Source organism: Ailuropoda melanoleuca, chromosome 7 (genome assembly GCF_002007445.2).
Source record: "Ailuropoda melanoleuca isolate Jingjing chromosome 7, ASM200744v2, whole genome shotgun sequence".
Taxonomy (NCBI): domain Eukaryota; kingdom Metazoa; phylum Chordata; class Mammalia; order Carnivora; family Ursidae; genus Ailuropoda; species Ailuropoda melanoleuca.
In genome coordinates, this window is record NC_048224.1 from 82,734,045 (window position 1) to 82,758,441 (window position 24,397).

Genomic DNA, 24,397 nt, shown 5'->3' on the forward strand with positions numbered 1-24,397 from the left:
AATATGGAAGCCAGACCTTAGGATGTGTGAGAACCACTTCCTGCAACCATTTTATCATGTGCCTGGACTGTTGCTGTGGTCTCTTTAACCACTTAAAATGGTTAGGATGGCAAATTTGATATGTATAAAATATGTGCATATATTTTTATATCCATGTGAGCTAGTGAATGTCAGTTCAGTGACATTAAGTGTATTCACATTGTTATGCAGCCATCATCACCATCCATCCACAGAACGCTCTTTATCTTACAAAGCTGAAACTGTATCTACCAAACAATAACTCTCTATCTCCCTTCCAGCCCCTGGCAACCACCATTCTGTCTCCACGAGTGTGACTACTCTAGATAGCTTGTATGAGTGGAATCATGCAGTGTTCGTCCTGTTATGACTGCCTTATTTCACGGAGCGTAATGTTGTCAAGGTTCATCCGTGTTGGAGCACGTGTTAGAAATTTCTCTCCTTCTTAAGGCCGAATAGCATTCCATTGAGTATATGCCAGGGTTTGTTTATCCGTGTTTCCACTAATGGATATTGGGGTTGTTCGCACCTTTGGCTATTGTGAAAGTGCCTTTGAAAAAAATAATGACCATATGTACATCTGGGATAGTGTAAACATAGTAGCCCTCTGTGCAACAACTAAAAACATGTGGGAACACGCTTTTTTCCTAACATAACCTGTGTGATCGGGACCACTCTTTCGATGACAGTAAACTTCAGCCTTAAGGTACTTGAGTCTCCTGCTCTTTGCTGAGACTACAAACCAGATGTGTATGACTGTGTTCTGTACTTTAGTTTTTTTTTTAACTACCCCATCCATTAAGGTCTGTTTCGTTTGTTCGTAAATGTGATGATGTCATAGAAAATAACTTTACCGACATTCCAGTAGGTTCTGTACCGCTTGTTCACCCCCGCGTTCCATGCTTGTCTTAAAGTTTGCTCGTCATATTGATTCTGTGTTCTAATCTTTTGTCTCATTTTCTCTCATTTTCTCTTCATCTCTATATCCTTAGGTTAGACCTTGCTGTCTACCTGGGCTATTGCCATGGTCTCTTTTATTCCATTCCTTTTTAATTGGTCTGTTAAGTATTACCTTTCTGATATTTTTAAAAATATTTATCTATTTATTTTAGCGCATGAGTGAGAGGGGCAGAGGGAGGAGAGAACATCTCAAGCAGACTCCACACCGAGCAAGCCCGATGTGGGGCTCAATCTCATGACCCCGAGGTCACGACCCAAGCTGAAACCAAGGGTCGGATGCCCAACTGCATCACCCAGGCGCTCCTACTCCCTGCAATTTCTAAAACACAGATCATACTGTTCTCCTGTTTAAAATCCCTCAGTGCTGTTAACAGCGATTTTATTATGCGGGGCAGGTTATGGGTGCAGAAACCAGGGAAGCTGAGGGAGATCAAGTTTTCATGGCTGGGATGTGCTGGAGCTAGGCCTAGCACCCAGGTCTTATGCCCCGAATCCACGGTTTGCTAGTCTGCTTTTGATTATCGGAACCCCAGTTCTCATTTTTGAATAAAAGGCGGCTGCATTGCAAGGGAGCTTGGGATACTTGAGAAGTGCCAGAAGAATGATTGTTAAAATTAGAATCCCCTAATTTGCACAGCTTGGATTCTTGGTTTACTTTAACTGTAAGCATATGCTACTTTGGATAGTTATGCTAAATATTTGCATAATTATTCTAGATATTCCTGTGAACCGACTGTCAGGAGGTGTTGCAGGTCATCTCTTCTGTAGCTGTGACACGAACCTGTAGTGCGCGTCCTTTCAAGGCGCCAGCCGTGGGTGTTGCTCCTGTGGCCTTGGGCAGCATCAGACATGCGAGCTGAGATAGGAAGTGCTGACAGAGGAGGGAACTGTGGAAGCCAGACCTCAGGATGTGGGAGGACCACCGCCTGCGGGCAAATGAAAGGGGTGGGCGTCCTTAGAAATTCTCCTGGTGTTGGAGGAAGCTCTTTCCTGGCTGCCAGCATCCACCCTCCGCTAATTCTTTTCTCTGGTCACACTCTTATTTGATAGGCCTACTTGGTAATTAACTTGAAGTGAATTTTTTCTTTTGTTTTTCATCTTTGTTACTAGATTTTAACTAGCTTAGAGATTTATTTGTGTCTCTTTAGAAATCTGGTTTTCACACTATGGCAAATTACAGGCCAAAAGTGCACGGGAGGCATTTGAAGAGGGGAGCTGCTTGGAGCTGACAGACAGCAAATGAGAACTCATAGAAAACAGTGCCAAGAATAGCCTGACCACCTGGTGTCATTTCCGTAGGGACAGACACCTCTTTGGTACTTGTGAGCCTTACTGTGTTATGACCTGTAACTGTGATTGATAATTATAATCATGATGATTGTGAGTCATCAGGAAAGGTTATGTAATACTGGGTACTGGCGATCAGTAAGACAGGGAGAAGCATTGTATGGCTTTGAAAGCTTTCCATGAAGGGAAAAAGAGTATCTGTGCCCAAAGAGTTAAGCAGATTTTTCCTATCACTGCTACCTGTGTGGTATATGCCTTATTTCCTATTGATGCGAGATTGAAAAGTCACATATGGCTGTCATAAATAGAGAAGCAGCAGAGTGTAGTGGTTAAGAGCACAGCTACGCTTCTTGGGTTCACGTTCTACGTTTACTGCTTATTGGTGTGGAACCTCACGTGAGCCACCTAACCTGTTTTCCATTTCCATATATAATATGCAGGTGATAATAGCATCTGCCCAGGGTCACCGTACAGGATTACTCTGAAAATTAAAGAAGTTAGTGCCTGGAAAGCATGTAGAGCCATGTAGCACACTGTAAATATTCATTAAGTGAATTTATTTTTATTTCATGAGTATTGATGTGTGTTAGAGGTAGAATTTTCTCCCTATTACTAGTAATTCGTTCTTTTTCCCTTGTCTTGTGTAGGTGTTTGCTTGGGGCTATAACAACTGTGGCCAAGTGGGATCAGGATCTACAACAAATCAACCAACTCCTCGAAAAGTCACAAACTGTTTACATATTAAGAGGGTAGTTGGCATTGCTTGTGGTCAGACCTCGTCCATGGCTGTTCTGGACAATGGGGAGGTGAGCTGTCCCTGCACTCTGCCCCCATCCTCATCTCCTCCCTCGGTGAAATACCACGTTCCTCACGAGGAGCACGTATGAGATCATGGAAGGAAAGGTGCTTTGTTTTGATGGTTTCATTGATAGTTAACTGGTTACTGATTGAGGAGTATCCAGACGGTGTTTGCTCCTCAGTGTGAATTTTTAAATTCCAAGATTTATCTGCAAGTAAGGATACTAATATGTCTAAATTTTATTTTTTTGTGAGACCCAAATAGTCTAATGTCCACAGGTGTTGTGACTTAATGTAATGAAGAACCTGATACTATCTCACTCATCCAATGAAAGAATCAAGTGTGCACTCTTTAAAGTCGGCTGTTTGTAAGCAGTGACCGACTCCAGTACTCCTGCATCTTACAGAAGCAGAATTTTTTGTCCTAATTGTTATTGGCTACTTTTAAAAACTCAACTTTTAGTGACCCTTCACCACGGTTACCTTTGAGCTGATGACTGTTTCTATACATTTATTCTGGCTGTGACTTCTACTTAAATAGGCCTGTTACCAATCTATAAATGTCTTAGTGGAGAAAAATTATGCGAAAATATGTCTTTGAAGTAATTTTTTTTAAGATTTTATTCATTTGAGAGAGAGAGTGAGAGAGTGAGATCCTGTGAGAGCACAAGCGGGGGAGGGGCAGAAGGAGAGGGTGAAGCAGACTCCCCTGCTAAGCAGGGAGCCCCACGTGGGGCTCGATCCCAGGACCCTGAGATCATGACCTGAGCTGACGTTTGACTGAGCCACCCAGGCGCCCCACAAAGATAAGTCTTTGGATACAGATGTGTGGGTTATGCATCGTGGTGCTAGAGTGCTTTGGAGTTTTCTGAATACTCACCTATGTTAACTTATTTTTTTTAATTATTTTTATTGAGGCGTAATTGGTGTACACTTTGTTTCAGGTGTACAACGTAATGATTCAACATTTGTATATAGTTAAAGATCACCATGGTAAATCTAGTTAATATCTGTCACTACGTAGTTCTTGTTTTGTGATGAGAATTAAGATTATTCTCTCAGCAGCTTTCAGATATGCAGTACAGTATAATTATAGTCACCATGTTGTACATTACATCCCCATGACTTACTTATTTTATAACTGGAAGTTTGTACCTTTTGGCCCCCCCTTTACCCATTTTGCCCATGCTCTCCAGCCCCCGCCTCTGGAAACCACCAGTCTGTTCTCTGTATATATGAGCTTTTTGTTTGTTTGTTTTGTTGTTTTTTTAATTGAAGTAGTTGACGCACAATTTTACAGTAGTTTCAGGTGTACAGCATAGCGATTTGATGAGTCTGTTCCTCACACCATGTTCACCAGAAGTGTTAACTTACTTTTGAATCAATCCTGATGTCATCTGGGATGATTTCAGAATTTCTTGGGATAGTCACTAGACATCCTCCACCTCAGTATTCTTTTCTTTTCCTTTATTTTTATTATTTTTTAAAGATTTTATTTATTTGACAGAGATAGAGACAGCCAGCGAGAGAGGGAACACAAGCAGGGGGAGTGGGAGAGGAAGAAGCAGGCTCATAGCAGAGGAGCCTGATGTGGGGCTCGATCCCATAACGCTGGGATCATGCCCTGAGCCGAAGGCAGACGCCCAACCACTGTGCCACCCAGGCGCCCCTTCCTTTATTTTTAAGCATAAATTTAAAAATTATTATTATGTGGTTATTTTCACAAACAAAAGGAAATAAAACACATGAAGTAAAAGGTGAGTACCTTTTCTTCAGTGTTGTTAATAGTTTGATGTATATCCCTTTGGTGTTTTCTCTATAAACAATTCTGTATGGGTGAATATAATTATCTTTTATAAAAAATGGGAATATTATAGATACTGCTTTTCTCTGCTATTCTGCAACTTTCCTGCTAACAACACAAATGTGTAGCTGAATCTATTATCAGACCATTTATAGCTGCTTCCCATTATAATGGCTGCTTCCTTCTGCGTATTGGATGACCCACACCCAGACCTCTACTAATGGAAATTTCAAATGTTTCTAAATTGTTGCTGTTATAAACATTGTAGCACTGACTTTCTGTGTTACTGTGTATCTCTGTACACTTCTGTAAGTATTCTGTAGAAAAAGTTCACAGGAATAAGATTTCTGGGTAAGAGGGTATGCCATTAAAATTTTTGATAGCTGTAGCTAAATTTCTCTGCAGAAAGTCGAACCTGTTGCACTGATAATATGGAAAGTGCTTTTGACCATCTTTTGCTAGTACCCTAAATTCTCTGTCCCCCTTCCCTGTCTGTCACATTGCCCTGAAAAGCCCCAGCCATCTGTTTGCCCTGCATTGCCATGGTGCCACCAGACATTTCAGATTTCTCATTTGACCAGACCTTTAGTCTGTTCCTAGTCAGTGCTTTCTCCTGTGTCCCACACTTGCCATTCTAAAGCTTTACCACTGCTGGCAAACCTCTGTCCAGCTCTGCTACTTTCAGCTGATGCCTCCCCTCTCCAGGGAGCGAAGGGGTCACCACATTCTCTTATGTCCTTTTCTTAACCTCTTTCCTGTCTGTTCCTTCTATCTGGGTCCCACTGTCGTTGCCTTAGTTTAGACCCTCAGCAGAGCTCATCTGTGGGCTGACGAGAGTCACACGTATCTCCTGAATGGCTGTCCCGCCTCTAGTCTCGCATAGTCCAGTCCCCTTTATGTGCAGCCAGCGCAGTCTTTCCAAGATGTGTGAAATATTTTGGTGGAAGACCCATAGACGCATTCTGCTTTCCCTAGTATGTGTTTTGGCCCTTCGTCCCCTTCGCCTTTGCTTTTCCTTCTAGTCTTTCACCCTGCCGCTGTGCTGGACGCGTCCTGCCAGGCCCGCTCACTCGTTTTCAGAACCTGCCTCCAGCACATTCTGTGCCCTCTCCCTGGAATACCTTCACTACTGTTTTTCTCTGCTCAAATCTGCTTTCCGAAAGTCTTTCCTAAACTTTCTTTCTATGCCTACGTCCTTTCTCTTCTCTGCTCTTTCTGTGCCTACGTCCTTTCTCTTTTCTGCTCTTGTACAAGGTGCCTTGATTGTATCTCTAGAATAGCACTCGCCGCCTGACTGCAGAAAGTTCGCAAGTGTCCATCTCTCCTGTTAAACTGCGACCAAAAACTTATTCCTAGTACCTTTTAGCATGTCCTGACATGTAAGAGGTGCTTCATAATTGTTAGTGAGCATCAGCCTCCCCTGTATAAAACAAGAATAAATGACTTGCCCCAAGGCCGTCCAAACAGTAAGTTATGGAGTAGGAACTCAAGTCTGTCGTCCCTACCCCCAAAACAGCTTCTGTTTGGAGATCCCTTGTGGGAGCACATGGGGTAGAATGTGGGTGTTGGAAGTGGGAAAGTACTTGATTTGCTTAGATGCACTGCATTTTTACATCTTCCTCTTACAATTTTAAAAGCCTGTTCTCTCCCTTTCTCTCTCTAAGGTATACGGCTGGGGTTACAATGGCAATGGTCAGCTGGGCTTGGGAAACAATGGCAATCAGCTGACCCCTGTGCGAGTGGCGGCTTTGCACAGCGTATGTGTGAACCAGGTACGTGTGGTGGGCTCGCCCCGCTGCTGCTCCCCTCAGCTCCCCTGCTCTGACTTGGAGAAACATTGGCGATTTACTCTGCAGTACATCTTTTCAAACAATACTGTGTGCCTTCATCTTCCATGGATATAATTTCATCTTCCCTAAATTCCCATGACGGGAAGGAACACCATGGTGGTGACACATCAGTCTTGACAAGTAAAAGAAAAGCAATTGGAAAAATCTAGTAGTCTCAATTGGGCTTTTCTAACGCTTTTTCAATGTTCCAGAGAATGTCAGTCCATACCTGACGATGAATTGGTATTCTGCAGAAGCTGGCTGTGATCTTTAAGTAGATGTTTTTCCTGCCCTTCCTGTTTTCCTGTTGATGGTAACCATTTAAATTTACTTGCAGATTGTCTGCGGCTATGCACACACTCTAGCACTAACAGATGAGGGCTTGCTCTATGCCTGGGGAGCTAACACGTATGGGCAGCTGGGAACTGGCAATAAAAATAACCTGCTAAGCCCGGCCCACATCATGGTGGAGAAAGAAAGGTAACTGGGCTATACCGTGTCTTGGGGTTGTGTGTGTGGTTTTGGACTTGGGACTCTGTGCTGAGCTGTGGGGTTTGACTTTTGTAACTTAACATCGTCATTTTGAACAAGAGTTTGAGTAGCAGCCAGAGTGACCTTTCTAAATGACCTCCTGTGATTGATAGGCATTAATGCGTCTTGGTTTAATTCTTACAGCCTTCTTGCGGCCCGTCTAGTAGGGAAGTAAAATAGGGTCTGTCGCCATGTAGAAATTCAGATGTAGTACTGACTTTTCCTTTGAGCCAACTAAGACAACTTCTAAATAAATAAAATCTCTTAAAAGGACATTATCTGTTTAATATTGATTTGATTTAATGTGTGTTACTGGAATAGATGCTTTGTTCAGCCAAATTGTGAGTCCTTACCCACTAAGTTTTAGAGGGTTGATTTCTGATTGTGGGACCTTGCCTAGGAAGCATACTGAGAAATAGAAGTTTAGCTTGATGTCCATTTGGATTAGGACGTTCAGAGTGCATTACCCCCAGGCCAGTACTAATTTAGGGAGTGAGAGAAAACGTTGCATCAAGGAAATGATATACTGAAGACACTGTTTGGTTTTTTTTTTTTGCTACTGTCTAAGCCCCCTGGAAATGTCAGGACATTTTGCCTCTGTCCACTTTCCTCGTCTACTTTGGTTTCTAGTTCCTTTTCCCAAGTTGTCCTCAACAGCATGTGTTATTTATCCTAATTTAAAATGAGGTTAGGATGAGAAGCGGGGCAACAAGCAAGGGAAAAACACAATACTCTTGTGGTCTTACAGTTTTGTTCTTATGATCTGATCACTAATATCCCTCAATCTTGGGCTGTTTTTTGTGGTGTTGTAAGCATGACCCCTTTATCTACCTTGTGTGGTGTGCTGTCGGCCTCTGTGATAAAGAAATGACATATGTTTTTCTGAACACTTTTCAGGGTCGTAGAGATCGCGGCCTGCCACTCCGCGCACACGTCAGCGGCCAAGACCCAGGGCGGGCACGTGTACATGTGGGGCCAGTGCCGGGGCCAGTCGGTGGTCCTGCCCCACCTCACCCACTTCTCTTGCACGGATGACGTGTTCGCCTGCTTCGCCACGCCAGCCGTCTCGTGGCGCCTCCTGTCCGTGGGTGAGAAAGCTCAGGGCTCCTTCTGCCCGGGAAGAGTGGGACTAGCAACTGACCGCTCCATTTCTATTTCTGTATTTGCTGGTTGTGGGCTCTTTCAGGTTCTAGAATGTTTTATTCTCCAGTAACTTTAATTCCTTTCCTCAAAATAGATTTGCATAACAAGATTTATTAATGTAATAATTATAGGGACTTACTGTTTTCTCCCCTTTAGTGCTTTCATTTTAATTGAGGTGAGATTTGTGTCCATAAAGTTAACTATTCGAAAGTGTACAACTCAGAGGCATTCAGTACGTCCCCAGTGTTGTGCAGCCGCCATTTATATCAAGTTCTAAGACATTTCCATCGCCCTGAAAGAAACCCCCGTACCTGTTGTGCAGTCACTCCCCTCTCCCTTCCCCCTTCCCTGGCAGTCACATCTTTGCTTTCAGTTTCTAGGGATTTACCTGTTCTGGATATTTCCTATAAATGGAATCATACGATGTGTGGCCTTTTGGGTCTAGCTTCTTCTGTTAATGTTTCTGAAGCTCCCCATGTTGTAGGGCACATCACTACTTCATTTGTATGGCTGAATGAGATTCCGTTGTCTGTGGAGACCACGTTTTGTTTTTCCATGCATCCGTTATGGATATATGGATGGTTTCCACCTTTGAATAGTGTTGTTATAAACATTTGTGTACAGATCTTTGTTTGAGTAACCTGTTTCTAAGTGCTTTTGTCCTACTAAATTTATTACGTAATTCAGTATGAACCAAAAATGAGCTTTAAAAAAGTGAAAAACTTGTGATTTTTAGGGTGACTTGTTAATTCCACTTTCTTTCTTTTTCTTTCAACCAATCTCAAATATTTTTATTCCAGAAGGGCATAAAAACCAAGGTATTATAGAGGGTAGTGTAATTGAGGGTGATCTTTGGTTATATAATCTGTCCCTTTTTCTGAACATTGTCGTCTTCAAGAGTCCATTGATGGAAAACAGAAAGGTGTCATAAAGCTGAGTAGCCATCAACAAGATGAGTTTAATCTCTTTTTCTTTTATTTCTTGTTCATTTCTGCCATTTTTGCTGATGTGTTCTAAGTTCTTTATATGTGTAGGGAATAAGTGGGTCATGCTGGCCTTGTCCTTGAAGGTTAATGTAGCTCTTATCTGCTATGGGGTTTGGGTGGTTTTAGCAATTGATATTGAAGGCCAATCTTGTCATACATGTCATGCTCAGGCATGTCAGACAGCTCGCTGTGGCTGTCCCATCATCGGGTGACCAGTCTCTATGGTCATGGGGGCACGAGTAAGTTTAGGGAGAGTTAAGTTACTGCTCTATTTAAAGTGAAATAAGTCGATGGGGTGCCTGGGTGGTTCCGTCAGTTAAGCATCTGCCTTCAGCTCAGATTGTCATCCTGGGGTCCTGGGATGGAGCCCCAAGTCGGGCTCCCTGCTCAGTGGGGAGTCTACTTCTACCTCTCCCTCTGCCCCTCCCCCCTCATGCTTTCTCTCTCTCCCCCCCAAATAAATCTCAAAAAAATTTTTTTAAAAAGTAAAGTGAAATAAGTCGAACATTTCCAGGTTCTTTAACTATATAATACAATATATATGTATTTTTTTTTTTTAAGAGAGAGAGTGTGTGGAGGGTTGGGGGGGCAGAGGGGGAGAGAGAGAGAGAATCTCAAGCAGGTTCCATACCCATCACAGAGCCTGACTCGGGGCTCGATCTCATGACCCCAAGATCATGACCTGAGCCGAAATCGAGAGTTGGACACTTAACTGAGCCACCCTGGTGCGCCTACAATATTTTTTTTTTCAGTGAATGTTGTGATTTGAAAAAAATTAGTTTACAGAATGGGACTATTTGGCCATAATCACGCTTTTGTGTAGCGTGCACAACCAAACACTGTCTATCTTCAGAACCCCGTGTGCGACTTACTGGACCTGTTTCTGAAAGGCTTCTCCCGGTACTTGCCTCTCAAAATCCTAATCCTGAAGAGATGTCTTTTTCAGAGTAGAAGTTGTAACATTTTTTAACGTTAAGGTTGGAAAAGATAAGATCGTTCAGTATATCTCCTAGACGACTTCTTTCCCATCTACCCACTAAAAGTCAGAGTTTTTTACCTCTCAGTTTACCCTCTCAGCTGAGTGTTAGAAAGTCAGGTGGTGAAGAAACACTTCTGAAGAATACTTCTCTGAAAGGAGGTATTGTACTTGTTGCCAGAAACCAAGGTGCCGGGCGGGGTGGGGGGGTCGATTTCAAGCCTTAGGACTGATGCAGAAATGGAGGCAGTGATACGAAACTATTTTGTGAATGGGGGGGGGGGTCTCGATCCCTGGTCTCCGTGCCCATCTTAGTCACTTCCTTTCTTTTATTTGCCCGGGATCCAGGTTATAGGGTCAGGGAAAGCCTGATATTTGAGTGATTGTCCTCTTTCCTTCATAGCCAAGAGAGCTCTGCATTGTGGGAGCTCGGGGGAGGGCTTGGGCACATGCCATTTCCTAGGGAGATTCTGATAGTAAAGCTCGTGGGTTAGCTCTTTGTTAAGTCTCCGTGTCGGTTTTAGCAGATGTGCCTCCAAGAGCAGCAGGCCGCTGAGACACAGCGCCCCTCACCCTACGGGCTGTCGAAACCCGTCGCCTGTGTTCACAGCTCCTGCGTTCATTGCCAGTGACTCTGGAGTTTTGTTTTTTTTTGTTTTTCTGTCAGCTGTCTCATTGTTTTCCTTTGTCCGTGCATATACAGCACAGAAAAGTGTTACCTAGTTTGTACAAGTGCCTTTACTTTTCTTCGTGAGGACACAGTTCTACTTACAAATGATCATACCAGCAGTTCTTATTGGGCAATGTGATCAGGTTTTTGTAAAACTGTTCCCTTTGAGTGTACTTACTAAGTCAGTTTGCTCTGTTTTTGGATAGCAGGTAAGGATTATTGTTTGCACGTTAATTTTTAGGATTAAGAGGGATGTTGAGATTCCACATACCCAGGTGCGTAGCGTTAACCTGGTAACTGGTTACTGGTAAATTTGTTTCTTGACACTCCTTCAGTTGAATTTACCAAGCCCTCGAAACTACCCCACAGCAGAGCAGAGGTGTTCTTGGTGTTTCAGTCAGGGAAAATTGATAAATTCTTAGTCCTCAAAGAGAACCACTAAGATTTTAAGTAAGTAATTATATAGTAATGGATTGCCTATAACTTTTTCTTTTTTTAAAAAATATACATTTTAAAGATCTATTTATTTGAGAGAGAGCACGCACGTGAGAGAGCACAAGCAGGGGGGAGGGGCAAAGGGAGAGGGAGAAGCAGACTCCCCACTGAGCAGGGAGCCCGATGTGAGTCTTGATCCAAGTCTTTCATATCTCTAGCACGTTTCCTGAACTTTTTGTATTAATGATATGTTTGTTGCCTTCAGAGCATGAAGACTTTTTAACAGTTGCTGAATCACTGAAGAAAGAATTTGATAGTCCAGAAACTGCTGATCTGAAGTTTCGAATTGATGGGAAATATATCCATGTCCATAAAGCTGTTTTGAAAATCAGGTATTTTTGCATCAGCTTAGAGACATCAATAACCTTACTTTCTTTTTCACCGTCTCCAATTTTTGGTTGGTCCACAAAATGGGGACTGATAAGGAATAGTCTTGACAGTAGAGAGAAATGGTGCAACGTAATATTTTTGTGAATGGGATCCGTGCATTACTGAAGAGTTTTGCATGTGTGTATGTATGCACACTCATGTGCCTTTTTGGAAAGGCATAATGTGGTAGTGTAAATATTTGTATTGTGTTGAGATTTTTTTCCTTTTTTGTAAGAGAAGGAGCGCACACGTGCTCTGAGCTGGAGGTGGGAGGAGGAGGGGCAGAGACAGGCAGAGAGAATCCCAAACCCACTCCACACTGGGTGATGCGGGACTCGATCCCACGACCCTGAGCCAAAATCAGGAGTCAGACTGAGCCACCCAGGTGCCCTGTCTATATTGTGTTTTAAATGAGGATCTTGTGCATATTTATTTCCATTGACAAATTTATTTACATGCTTTAAAAAATACTGAAGTTTGTTAGTGAAAAGTGTGTATGTCCTCTTTTACACTTAAAGATTCCTTTTTCCCCAAGCCAAAAGCTCTCATGGTCAGGAATGGTGAACCTGTGGCCCTGAGGGACATCTAATTCCCAACTAAAGGAATGTTTTTTAGATTGAGTAGATGGCAGGATTGTATTTGTTAATAACGGTTTGGACTCTTGCTCCCTGAGGCTGTCCTTATGGAGAGAGAGGCACATGAAGTGAGTTAAACTGGCCGTTTACAAGTCCCTTTTGAAATTTAATTGAAAACCTTTTTACAAAATAACACGTTTTAAGGGAACCAAAAGCCATATGTCAGTCATTACTGAGATTAAATATTTGAACCAAAGTATTAAAAGGTGAACTGGAAATGTTCCTTTCTGTGAACTGTGGTCAGCCAGTCTACTCCTTTCATTTAATTATCCCATTTAATTTGTCATTCCTTGCCTAGACAACTATTTCTTTTTACTTCTCAGATGAAGTCATGTCTTATGTAGGTGGAACCATTTTTAGTTGTGAATGGATTTTGAAAATATTCTGTTTATTTGCACCGTATCTCATTTTAAAAGGATTTGAAAAGATGGCTTTTAAAACTGGTATATTCCATACTTAAGAAAACCCAGTATTTAGAAATCAGTTCCTCATACAGGTGGCTTTTTACATGCAAATACAACATAAAAAGACCCACTTAGGTGTTGTGTTTTTTTTTTTTTTTTTTTCANAATCTGTGACTCCTGGTGAATGTGTTTTGTAAGTAAGTTGGTAACAGGCTTGGGAAGATTAGAAGGGGAGCAGGTCAAAGCAAAGGAACAAAATAGGACTGATGGCTGTTTTGAAGATGTGTCAGAAAAGAAGGAAAATTATCATGTAAGGTAATGGGATAATAATCAGCCTAAATGTAATCCAGTTAGCATTTAAAGCCATTTTAAGAATATGCTGATTACATGAAAATTAAAAACCACATAAATTATTTGAATGATGCTGATACATAGTCAAAGATTTGAACTCTCATTTCTGAATGTCTTTTAATTTCATGGTTTAAAATGCATTTCTCTACAACACCGTTTAAGAAAAACGACCAGAATACTTGATCTGAGCGAGGACTGTCAAATGGAGACAGTGGATTCTTAATTCTTAATATTTAATGAGAAATAGTCATCAGAAAATGAAAGTGAACATATGCAGAAGGAGAATGTGAAAGCCCACGCTAGCTGGAGAGCCGTGATCCTGGTGCGCGCGGGCCCAAGGATGGGAGTAGCTGGGGAGACCTGTGATGTTTCCCTGTTGCCCGCACCTTCATTAGGTCACTTTCCATGTTCTGTTTAGGTGTGAGCACTTTCGGTCCATGTTCCAGTCTTACTGGAACGAGGATATGAAGGAGGTGATAGAAATAGACCAGTTTTCTTACCCAGTGTACCGTGCCTTTCTCCAGTACCTCTACACCGATGCCGTGGACCTGCCGCCTGAAGACGCTATAGGTATGGCAGCCGTGGCCCGGCCTCCTGCGTGTCCCACACCCCGCGAGTCCCACACCCCGTGTGTCCCAGACTCTGCATCGCGTCCTTACGGCTCCGCAGCGTAAACGCGTCAAGTTGATTGGTTTTTAGACAGTAGTTGAAGTAAATGTCTTGAAAAATAGTGTTGTGTTAATAATTGTGGACACAAGTTTATTTATGACTGTGTACTTCTGTTCGTCTGTTAATACTGAATGCATATTAAATGCATTGCTAATGCATTGACTATATCACCTTGGAAACACAATGGGGGGGAGTTCTGTTTGCTCCCCTTTCTTTGTACTGTAGAAGACGTATAGAGTGAGTGTAGGTGAGGTCTGTTTTGGGATGGGGGAGATAGGGAGTGAAAAAGGCGGGTTATGTAATAAAATTTAGAGTATTATGCACTAAGAAACTTCTGTTGATTTTCTCTACATACCTCTTTTCACCAAAATGAAATATGTGTGTTTATAAATTATGGGAAATTATTGTAAACTTGATTAAACCTTCCACACTTTTTGCTTTCAGGTCTTTTGGATTTGGCGACGTCTTACTGTGAAAACCGACTGAGAAAGCTTTGTCAGCACATTATCAAGCGTGGAATTACTGTGGAGAATGCCTTTTCACTGTTCTCTGCTGCAGTCAGATATGACGCAGAGGTAACGTGAAATAACAGAGACCACCCTGTCCAACTCCCCGTGGTCTGCCACCTGCTTTTCTTGCGTGAGACAAGGAACAGGAGTAATTTCACTACTATCTAGGGAATCAGTGAACTGACTGATCCCTAAACAGTGAAAGCTGGCCTTGCTTGTTTATTCTGTGTTCGTAGTTTCAAAAATGGTTGTTCTTCTACTGTGATTTTTAACTAAGAAACTGAAATCCAAGCAGCTGTACTGCGGGCGAGTTGGAATAAAAAGTCTCCTGCCCAGTTGGACTGATGCCATATTGTAGTTTCAGGTGTTTCTCAAGGTCAGCATCTGTATTTTTTTCAAGACCCACTTTGCCGTCTCCCTAACTCTGCCCTGTTGTAAGCCAAGGATGCTGTATGATTCATATCTGTGTACACTTTGAAATTCTTTGTCTAATTGTTACTCATTCATGTGTGAAGAACTTGCTCTGGGCTCCTTTTTGTTTGTGTGTTTGGTTGTGAATGGTTGGTTTTGCACTGGATTGAATTCTTCATCTAGGATTTGTGGCTCTCTAGAGAACCTATGAACGAATGGGCTTTGGGGAACCTGAAATTTTGTGTTTAGTGTATTTTCTTTAAGTTAAGAACCAAAGTGTCATCAGATTGTAAGCGGCTCGTCAGCAGAAACCGTTTCTCGCTCATCTCTGTACCTGAAGTGCCTGCCACGGAGCAGGGACTGGGACACGGAGGTCTGTTGAGCTGACTGAACGTGGTACCACCTGACGGTGCGTTAGGGTGATTAGCGGATTTAAGGCTGGGCTGGTTGGTTTTATAAATTCATAGAGAATTAAAGGTAGAGAGTAATTGCTTTGGAGGTCAAGGTGTCCAGCTAAAGCGTGCACCTTTAGTGACACAATTAGCCCATTCTTAGAGGTATTTTGTCATCATTTGACGAGGCAGAGTCCCTGGTATCCGGGGAGTTACTAAACCCCCGCAGAGATCTCTAACCGTGGCCTTGGCGGTGGCGTGGAAGGCAGACGTCATCTTTATCGCGCTTAGGGATCAAAATGGGCCATTATGTCTTAAATTTTCAAAATGCATCCTATTTTTATTTGAGATTATAAATATTTGATAAGGTCAAATAGCTGACTTTCTCTGTGGCTTGGCAACAGCTGGAGTGATGATCAAAGTAAATTATTTCTCTCTTTTTTTTTTTTTTTTAAAGATTTTATTTATTTATGTGACAGAGAGACAGCCAGCGAGAGAGGGAACACAGGAGGGGGAGTGGGAGAGGAAGAAGCAGGCTCCCAGCGGAGGAGCCCGATGTGGGACTCGATCCCGGAACGCCGGGATCACGCCCTGAGCCGACGGCAGACGCTTTAATGACTGAGCTACCCAGGCGCCCCCAAAGTAAATTATTTCTAATAGGAAATGGAAGTATAGATTTTTTTTCTACCTTTTCTGTGACACCATGAACTTCTTTATTAGAAGTGCTATTTCTTTAGGTTGCATTCTACCCAGTGATGTAATTTTAAATTGGTCGATGCCTGTTCTGTCCACTCGGTAATTGACTTTAACATCTTCTCTCTGTCTCTCCCTACTCCTCTTCATTGCTAATGAGTTCCCTGTTTCTGGGATTAGAGTGTTGCTGACTAAAACCAGGCGGCATCGTCCGGGCAGAGGCAAACATCTCAGCTCTAGGTGCTGCAAATTGGTTTCTCACTAAGCGAAAACCTACCCCAAAAAGTCACAGAAAAAAACGTTGTGCCACTTCTACCCATGCCAGCTGGTCATTTTTTTTTTTTTATTACTAGTTTTCATTTTTCTTGTACTAAGTATAGACACATGAAATACTGTCCCTTCCTTGAGACTGAAAATATATGTGATTCCCTAGAGTCTGTCACAGTGTGGGCGTTTGGCTTGGCACTCAGGAGTGTATGCTGAATAAGTGAATGAACAAGTATATGTAAACTAGCTCACCACAAAGGTGTGCTTTTGAAAAAATGGAAAAAAAAAATGCAACCCCACAAATATTAGATTCAATGTAGAAAAATTAGAAAGTAGAAGACAAAGAGAAAGAACCACCTCTTTCTTTCCAGGCTTTTTTTTTTTTAAGATTCTTATAGGAGTTCTGTAATTGACTAATGTACTTTTACATTGTATTTCCTTAATGTTATTCTATAACATAGAATGTAGGAAGTAAATAAATAAAGTGTTTAGAACATAAAAATAAAACCCACTCACTTTATTAGTTGATGGGAAGCTTCTGTTAAGCCAGATTGGAAATTAACTGCCAAAAAATTGACTTGACTTTCAGAAGCTCCACTTAGGGAGACCAGATGACTTTTCCTTCATTCTGTGGTTCATATGGTAGGAAGATGGAGACTACATGCTTCTCACGTTTTTTTCTCTTTTCTGTAAGTTCTTGCAGTTCATCTATACCCCCTTTGACAAGATCATTTCGAAGCAAATAGACACACATAAAAGCAACAAAAATGTATTGACTCAATAGTTAGATTTTTTTTTTTTTTTAAAGCAAGCTGCTTGTTGCGGAGCCCTCGTGCTCTGAGTGCATCGTCAAGCTTCTGCCAGCGTGAACTGAGGAACCGCTTGGCAGAGGGGCTCTTCAGTGTTCGTTTACTACAAACCCTGATGCGCATTGCCATCAAGGGAGGACGTGTGAATGAAACACTGGATCGAGATAGTTCTGTAGCTCATCACATGAATTTTGAAATGTTTCTATTTGTACTATTTTCAGGAAATTTTTGTTCTTTATGTATATCTGAACATTAGGAGAAATAGTTGGGAACCAGAGTAGACCACTTTCCAGAAAACTCTACTTGCTGAACAACTTATGTGCTAAGATTTTGCTATCGGTGGGAAGCCATAAATATGAGGTGAGGACTCTAATTCCAAAATTGGTTTGGGATATTGCTATTGAAAAGTTTTGTGCTAAAGCCTGATGGTCAACATTTTTTTCTTCTTTCCAAAGTTGAAAGTTTTCCATGATCAGTAGACTATAAAATATTTTTTGGTTAGTGAGACAAAGCACCTTTTTTTATTTTGTTCTGTGTGTAGTAAGACATTTAAGTACATTCTAAGAAACCAAATCAAAGACCATTTTGATCTGGAATATTTTGTACCCGATACGTACTATAAATTCTAAACTTACGGTTTTGGGGTTTTGTTACTTTAACAAGAAATTTGGACAGAAGTAGGTGTGGTTTGCAATGCTGGAGTGTGTCTCACGGGGGCTTGTGACACATAGGTATCCTGTCTCACCCTGGCCAAGTGGCCTTCGATAGAATTCTTAGCATTCAGTTATTTTAGCTTTGGGGGTTTTAGGACTGGTTAAGAAGTTCATTTAGGCTGCAGGAGCATTTTTAAAAATGTGGATATTAAGACCATCAGTTGTCTGTGTTTTACTTTGTTACTAAAGAAAATCTGTTTAAAGGAAAAGCAAGTAATTTTCAGAATATATAAGTTATTGGAATAATTTTAAAAATTTGGAATGAATTTATAAATTATTCAGAACAGCATTTTGCGCTTTCTTGCTAATTACAGCGAATCTGATATTTTATCTGATTTGCCTCAGAACTGCTCTATAATAATTTCACCACAAAATGTCATAAATAAAGGGTTTAGTTTCTAAACTACCAAGAATATCGTTTTAGAGCCCCTGATTTTGCACCCTCTCCCACTTCTGTATTTTTGGGCCTTAAGATGATGCTTTCAATCTACTATGAACTTTTTTCCATCCACTGGTCTGGTGATCTTTCTTGTTCTTGGAAACGTTTTATATAAAGCCCAGCTGTCCTGTTACAGTTAACTTACTAGTTGGGTAAGAGTTTCTTTTCTGGGAATTGAAGATATGATTGTTTTCAGAATAAGGTGAACAGATCATGTAGGTTCTTCAAATATTTAGGAATTATCAGAGAAATATTTATCTCATTTACATATCAAAGGCAACTTGGCTCAGGGCATTGGCTACGAGGTGAATTGCTTGGCTGTGCCGCTCTGGTTCATGCAGGTGAACTTGCAAACAGTTTCTCTCTTTCCAAGTGCATTCAGTGCTTCCTTTTGCATAGATCTGCCTTAAGGAAGATTTGGTTATTAAACAACAATTACTTATTTAAAAACCCAGATTTAGATTATTTGCAGAATTCTCTAGTTCAACTTTTGGGGCGCGTGGGTGGCACAGTGGTGAAGCGTCTGCCTTCAGCTCAGGGCGTGATCCCGGCGTTCTGGGATCGAGCCCCACATCAGGCTCCTCTGCTATGAGCCTGCTTCTTCCTCTCCCACTCCCCTGCTTGAGTTCCCTCTCTCGCTGGCTGTCTCTATCTCTGCAAATAAATAAATAAAATTAAAAAAAAAAAAAAAGAATTCTCTAGTTCAACTTTTAATGTTTGAAACTGCAGAACATTTTTTGAATACTGAGATATCTCACCAATTCAAACTAGTTGGAAGGGAAGGCAGTTTGATCGAGCTGTTTTCATAAATGTGTGAAGTGATTTGTAATTAGAGGCACCCTCTGTATACCTACGTAAAAAGTACTTAAAGTTCATACCCAAGATAATCTCTGTGTAATCAGTAAACGGGATAAACTCATTTTTTCACGTGTACTCTAAAGAGCTTGAATTCCAGATTTGTAGACTGTGGAAGTGATAAGGTTTTACAAGGGCAGAATTTAGTGCAGTCTTCTTTGAATTTGAAATTATATAATTAAAAGTTAGTATTTGCAGATCCTCATCTGCTACATTGCATGGTTTGAAGAACTTTCTGTCCTTATGACTGGTTATTTCTTCTTAAATTATATGTAGAAAAACTGGTTTTCTATTTTTGATAAATAAGATTAAAATGACTTTTATCTCCTTGTGGAATATAATTCAGTTCCTAAAGCTGTTTCTTAATCATTGGGTTGTAATGCCAGGAGTAGGGCTTTTTCTTTAATAGTAACGTGAGAGGGAATGTTTTATGTAGTTTAACATTTTAGTTTATTATAGGACACGGAACGTTCAGCTGTACTTCAGCCCACTGGGACTCTCTTATTAAAAAACGTTGATGGCAAAGATTGTGCTAAAATTTAAAAAGCATCGTGAATTATCTAGAAAACAAAACCTTGGCAGCAGCTGACTGATACACAGTAGAAGTGATATGCCTGGAAGGGAACGGCATTCAGCTCAGGACAGAGGGACCCTTAGAAGAAGGCGGTATTTGTTTGCAGGGGTCTGCACTGAGAGAGCAGAAAGGGATGTGTCTCTGTGTTTGTGTGGGCCCCTCCCCACCCTGCCTAAAATTTCTCATTTCACAGTGGCTGGAAACATGAAACCGAGACGCTGCCGTTAAAATGTTGTTGAGTTCCTGGTGTGATAGAACCCTGAGTGTTGACCTCCAGTGTAGCTGGCGAAGTTAAAAAATCAAGGTATTTGTGATAAGAGCTTCCAGTGTGATTTGCTGTTATATATTTGACTTTGTATACATTCTGGTACCTGATTGATTTAATAAATACATGTTCCAGTGTTTAAGGGCGCAAACATAGTAGCAGTTTTGCTGGGGATGAAAGGCTGTATTAGCATTGGCAGAAATAGATTTTTAAGGTGTTCTGTTCTGGTTTACCACTTGTATATATATATATTCCTTCCTTCTGAGCGTCAGTAGCTGGTGACTTCATTTGACTGAAAATTCCAGTCTCTATTCTTCTCTGGATTGACTCTGAGAAATTAGGTCGGTGGGAGTTGTAGTGTGTTATTCCTTGTGGCTCGGAGAATGAACGCGTTCTATCTAGGAGACCAGAAAAGTGGATGTAAGGTTCTTGGAATTTTTTTCTTTTTTAACGTGTCTCTTGAGAACATGTCTATCACTTTTCTGTTTCTTAAAATCTTCTTAAGCTAAATCTTCATTCTTTTCTCGAACTTCTTGGCTGTGGTAAAACATATGATGGACTGAAGTTGCTTTCAGCTTTGTTTTTAATTACTATTGAAAATAATCGACAGTATTGTCTTAGTTTCAGGTGGGTGCTTTCAGCTTCTGAAGCCAGGGTCTGCGTGTGACTAGACCGTGTGGCAGCCTTGCAGAAGATTCCCGCCCCCCAGGCTGTGTGAATGGGTGTGCGTTTTGGAGAGTTAGACTTGAGGTAGTGGAATCGTTGCTTTCACTATGTTTTGACTGAATAGTGTGTGTGTTTCTGATACCTACCTATGGTCACTTGTTTGCTTAGTTTGAGGTTTCTGGCCTCAAATATCTTTTCTAGGGGAGGGTGAAAGATTTGGGATGAAGGGTCTGGAAAGAAGTGATTCGATCAAAGTTAATAAAAAAAGGCCTCTTCTTTTTATTTTTGTTGTGTGTGTCCAGGATTTAGAAGAATTCTGCTTTAAGTTTTGCATCAATCATTTGACAGAAGTTACACAGACTGCAGCATTTTGGCAAATGGATGGCCCTCTGCTAAAGGAGTTCATTGCTAAAGCCAGTAAATGTGGAGCCTTTAAGAACTGAAGCCCCAGGCTGCTGGGTTTTGTGAGTGCTCTGGGCACGGGCCATGGTGCGTCCTTTGTGCTCTGCGGGTGATGTAATTTCGCAGGTAAAAACCCATCAGGGGTTTTTTTGTTTTGTTTTGTTTTTTCTTCACATCTGAGACACAGTTTTCTGTGTAGGAATATATGAAGGATGTACAGCTTTTCCTGAACCCATTTTGAACAACTCTTGTTTCCAGATATGTATATTTTAAATGTGACCTTAATTTGGCTGGAACATTGTAAAGGGGTGAAATTTTAGCTCGTTGTTTCTTTGTTTTTGATTAGAGGAACTTCTGGACTTGGAAAGGGGAAGTCTGTGGTAATTCTCCTGGTTCACATATTGACAACCCTTTGACACCAGGAATCGGGACAGTTTGTGAATTGTGGGATAGTCATTGAGGCCCCACCATGACTTAAAGATGCTGACTTTGGGGCTTGTTGAAATGCTGCGTTAGTTGGTAGTTCAGTAGCCATACTGTGAAGGCGTAGTTAAGGTAGTTTGAGGCTTTGGGTTTGCGCTACTGAGGACCTTTTTTAACTTCATGGTGTATCAGAATAATAATCTGTTTAATAGGAGTTAAACCTATTGAGATGATGGTTATGTAAAGGTAAACTTCTAGGTTAGCCAAGATTTCTCTTCAGACTTACGCACATAAAGAGTAGTAATTTAGGACTACCTGTAAAAAGTTGATCGTGAAAGAAACTTTGGACAAAGGTCAATATTTTAGAAATTAGAATCTCCACTACTATCCAACAGTGTTTTATTTAATTAAGACAAAGTCTGAGAACTGAGGTTTAAATCACTCCCCCACTGTTGCCCCCATACATGTACACTCATCCTTAGAGGCGAGCAGCAACATACTCGGTGTGCCCTTGCCTTCCTCAGTTATGGCTCCGTGGCCACCACATCTGCTCCATCTGACCCAGAGAAGCGGCTCTTAAACCCACCTTTCTGGTGGGACTTCTCGGAATTGTTTTAGCTCTTTTATCTAGGCCAAGCCCACAGATTTGCTTATTTGTAACCTCAGCAGCTTTCATTTTAGGTTTCTTCATCTTTTAATTGTGTTAGGTATAATATTTAGCACAATTTAACTTCGAAAAAGGATCAAAATTATGGTTTTCCTGAAAAGATCCTTTTAAATAGAATTTTTAAATAGGATCCTATTTAACAGGATCTTTTCAGCTTGGTTTTTCGTTTTTTGTATTTTTTGTTTGTTTGTCTTTGGTCTGCTTATTGGGAGGAAGAGTGTACACCTCTGAGTCTTATCACGTGTCCGTTGAGCTTGCTGTAAGAACAAACCTGTGTTCTGCTCTCTGGCCCATGGACTCATTTCCATTTGTGGGCGCTCCCTAGTGAACTCTTTCCTGCTTGGAAGTTCCCTCATCTGAACTTGGAGCTTACTAAATACATTTTCAGAGCCAAGTTAACAAGAAGGTGAAGATTTGCTGCAGCTGCTCTTTTTAGCAGTGTTTCGATGTGTGTGGGGGTTGGGTGGGAGTGAGGGCTCAAAGGCAGGAGTTCTTTGATAAGTGAGATAATTACAAACCTAGCAGTACCAGCTTCCCTTTCTTGACGATGTCGCAGGTGATTAAAGCCAAATCAATTATTACATTAGAATTAGTTCTGCAACTTGATAGAATTTTTCTTACTAGGTTGATAAATGCACATTAATTTGATTGTTAGCTATGATGGGTAGTGTTTGTAACAATCACTGTTCCATAGACTTATGATCTGGACAAACAAGAACTTCAGTATGTTTACTATTGCTCTTACTTGAAAAAATTTTTTTAAAAAAGCACAAATTAAAATAGATCCATTTCCATAGATTGTTCACTCATTCAACAGATATTTACTGAGGTTCCTTATATAGGTGAAGAACCACTTCTCATAGTAGATTACTAATTTGTATGAGTATGTATGCAGTGAAGAAAATGGGAATAAGTCCTTTGAAAAGTACCTGAGTATCTTTTTTTTTAATACACTCTTATTTTTCTACTTGGTTTTATTCTTAATCATAGCAGGAAATGGAAACTGTTCTTTGAATTGTTTTCTTCATCTGATGTAATAACGAAAGCCAAAGTATTCATATTTCTTAAGATAGCCCCAAATGTACTCTTGAACTTCTTACTGGAACAATGTTTGATACTCTAGTGTATAGACTGTATTTATGTAATGTGTAGAATGACATTAATAAATAATCTGTTAAGACATATGTGCAGGGTTGTTTTTCCTCTCAAAAATCAGTAATATGCAGCCTTAAAAAGGAAGGAAGTTCTGACCCGTGCTGCAGCCTGGATGAACCTTGAGGACATTATGCAGAGTTCAGTACACCAGTCACAGAAGGATGAATACTGAATGATCCAGCTACGTGAGTTAACTAAAGTGGTCAAATTCATGGAGACAGAAAGCAGAATGCTAGTTGCCAGAGGTTGGAGGTAGAAGAGAGGACTGGAAGAGTTAATGTTTAATGGATACAGGGCTTCAGTTTTGCAAGATAGAAAGAGTTCTGGAGATTGGTGGTGGTGATGACTGCACAACAGTGTGAATGTACTTCATGCCACGGAACTGTGCACTTAAACATGGTCAGCATGGTAAATTTCATGGTATGTGTATTTTGCCACAAATCAGTACTATGATTCTTGGTAGGTATCAGGCTAAAAACAGGTACCACAATGAACATGGCATCTGTTTCTCAATTGTGTCCCCTCCCCCAAGAGAAATCCTATGGTTTTATTCCTACTGAAAGATAATACAATTGAACTGTCATAGGAGAAAAATGTTTCTGGATCCTTGTACTTATAAATGAAGGGAAGGACCTAGTTGTTAGCCTCAAGGAACATGTAAATTATGAGAGAGGAAAGAGAAGTTTAGGAATTAACACAGAAACATATTTATAAACAACTTTTCATAACAGGCAGTGAGAGAAAACTTTTAATAGGTTAATATGAAAAGCAGGTGCTCCGAAGGTAGTGTTTGTGGAGGGTAAGGAAAGATAAAGCGTCTTTCTCGCTCATTCCAAAATAGCGGGTAAGTGGCACAGGCAAAAGCTTAGAGGTGGGGGCTGATGAGCCTTCCAGAGCTTATAAACTAGTTTGGTTAGAATGGAGAACATAAACCAGGGCCCATTAGAAGGAAATGTGGGCAAAGAGAGGTGTGTGTGTGTGTGTAAACATTTATTTCCAATGGTGCCAGACATTGTGCCCTGTGCTTCACATATTTTTTCAGTGCGCACAAGTAGGCAGGTAGATTAAATAATGTGGTGGAAGTTTTTCAGTAGGAAGTGACATAGCAAGTACAAACCTGCGTCTGTTTCAATAGTTTCCCTAATATTTGCCTACTTTATTTATAATAATTTTTTATTATGTTAGTCACCATACAGTACATCCCTAGTTTTTGATGTAAAGTTCCAAGATTC

General features: G+C 41.0%; 1 protein-coding gene across 11 annotated transcripts in view; it reads left to right on the forward strand.

Annotated features, from left to right (window-relative positions):
• RCBTB1 (RCC1 and BTB domain containing protein 1) overlaps positions 1–24,397 on the forward strand; it is a 91,832-nt gene that overhangs the window by 51,292 nt on the left and 16,143 nt on the right. For 7 of the 11 annotated variants that reach the window (XM_034665136.1, XM_034665134.1, XM_034665135.1 and 4 more), the window contains 8 exons: positions 2,913–3,071; positions 6,532–6,639; positions 7,034–7,176; positions 8,125–8,315; positions 11,703–11,829; positions 13,675–13,826; positions 14,370–14,500; positions 20,821–23,191. In XM_034665136.1, coding sequence (XP_034521027.1) covers positions 2,913–3,071; positions 6,532–6,639; positions 7,034–7,176; positions 8,125–8,315; positions 11,703–11,829; positions 13,675–13,826; positions 14,370–14,500; positions 20,821–20,961 — 1,152 coding nt within the window. In that variant the 3' untranslated portion in view covers positions 20,962–23,191. Of the gene's footprint in view, positions 1–2,912; positions 3,072–6,531; positions 6,640–7,033; positions 7,177–8,124; positions 8,316–11,702; positions 11,830–13,674; positions 13,827–14,369; positions 14,501–19,780; positions 19,892–20,473; positions 20,604–20,820; positions 23,192–24,397 lie in introns of those variants that run through there. The other 4 variants (XR_004626726.1, XR_004626728.1, XR_004626727.1 and 1 more) reach the window with 4 other exon arrangements.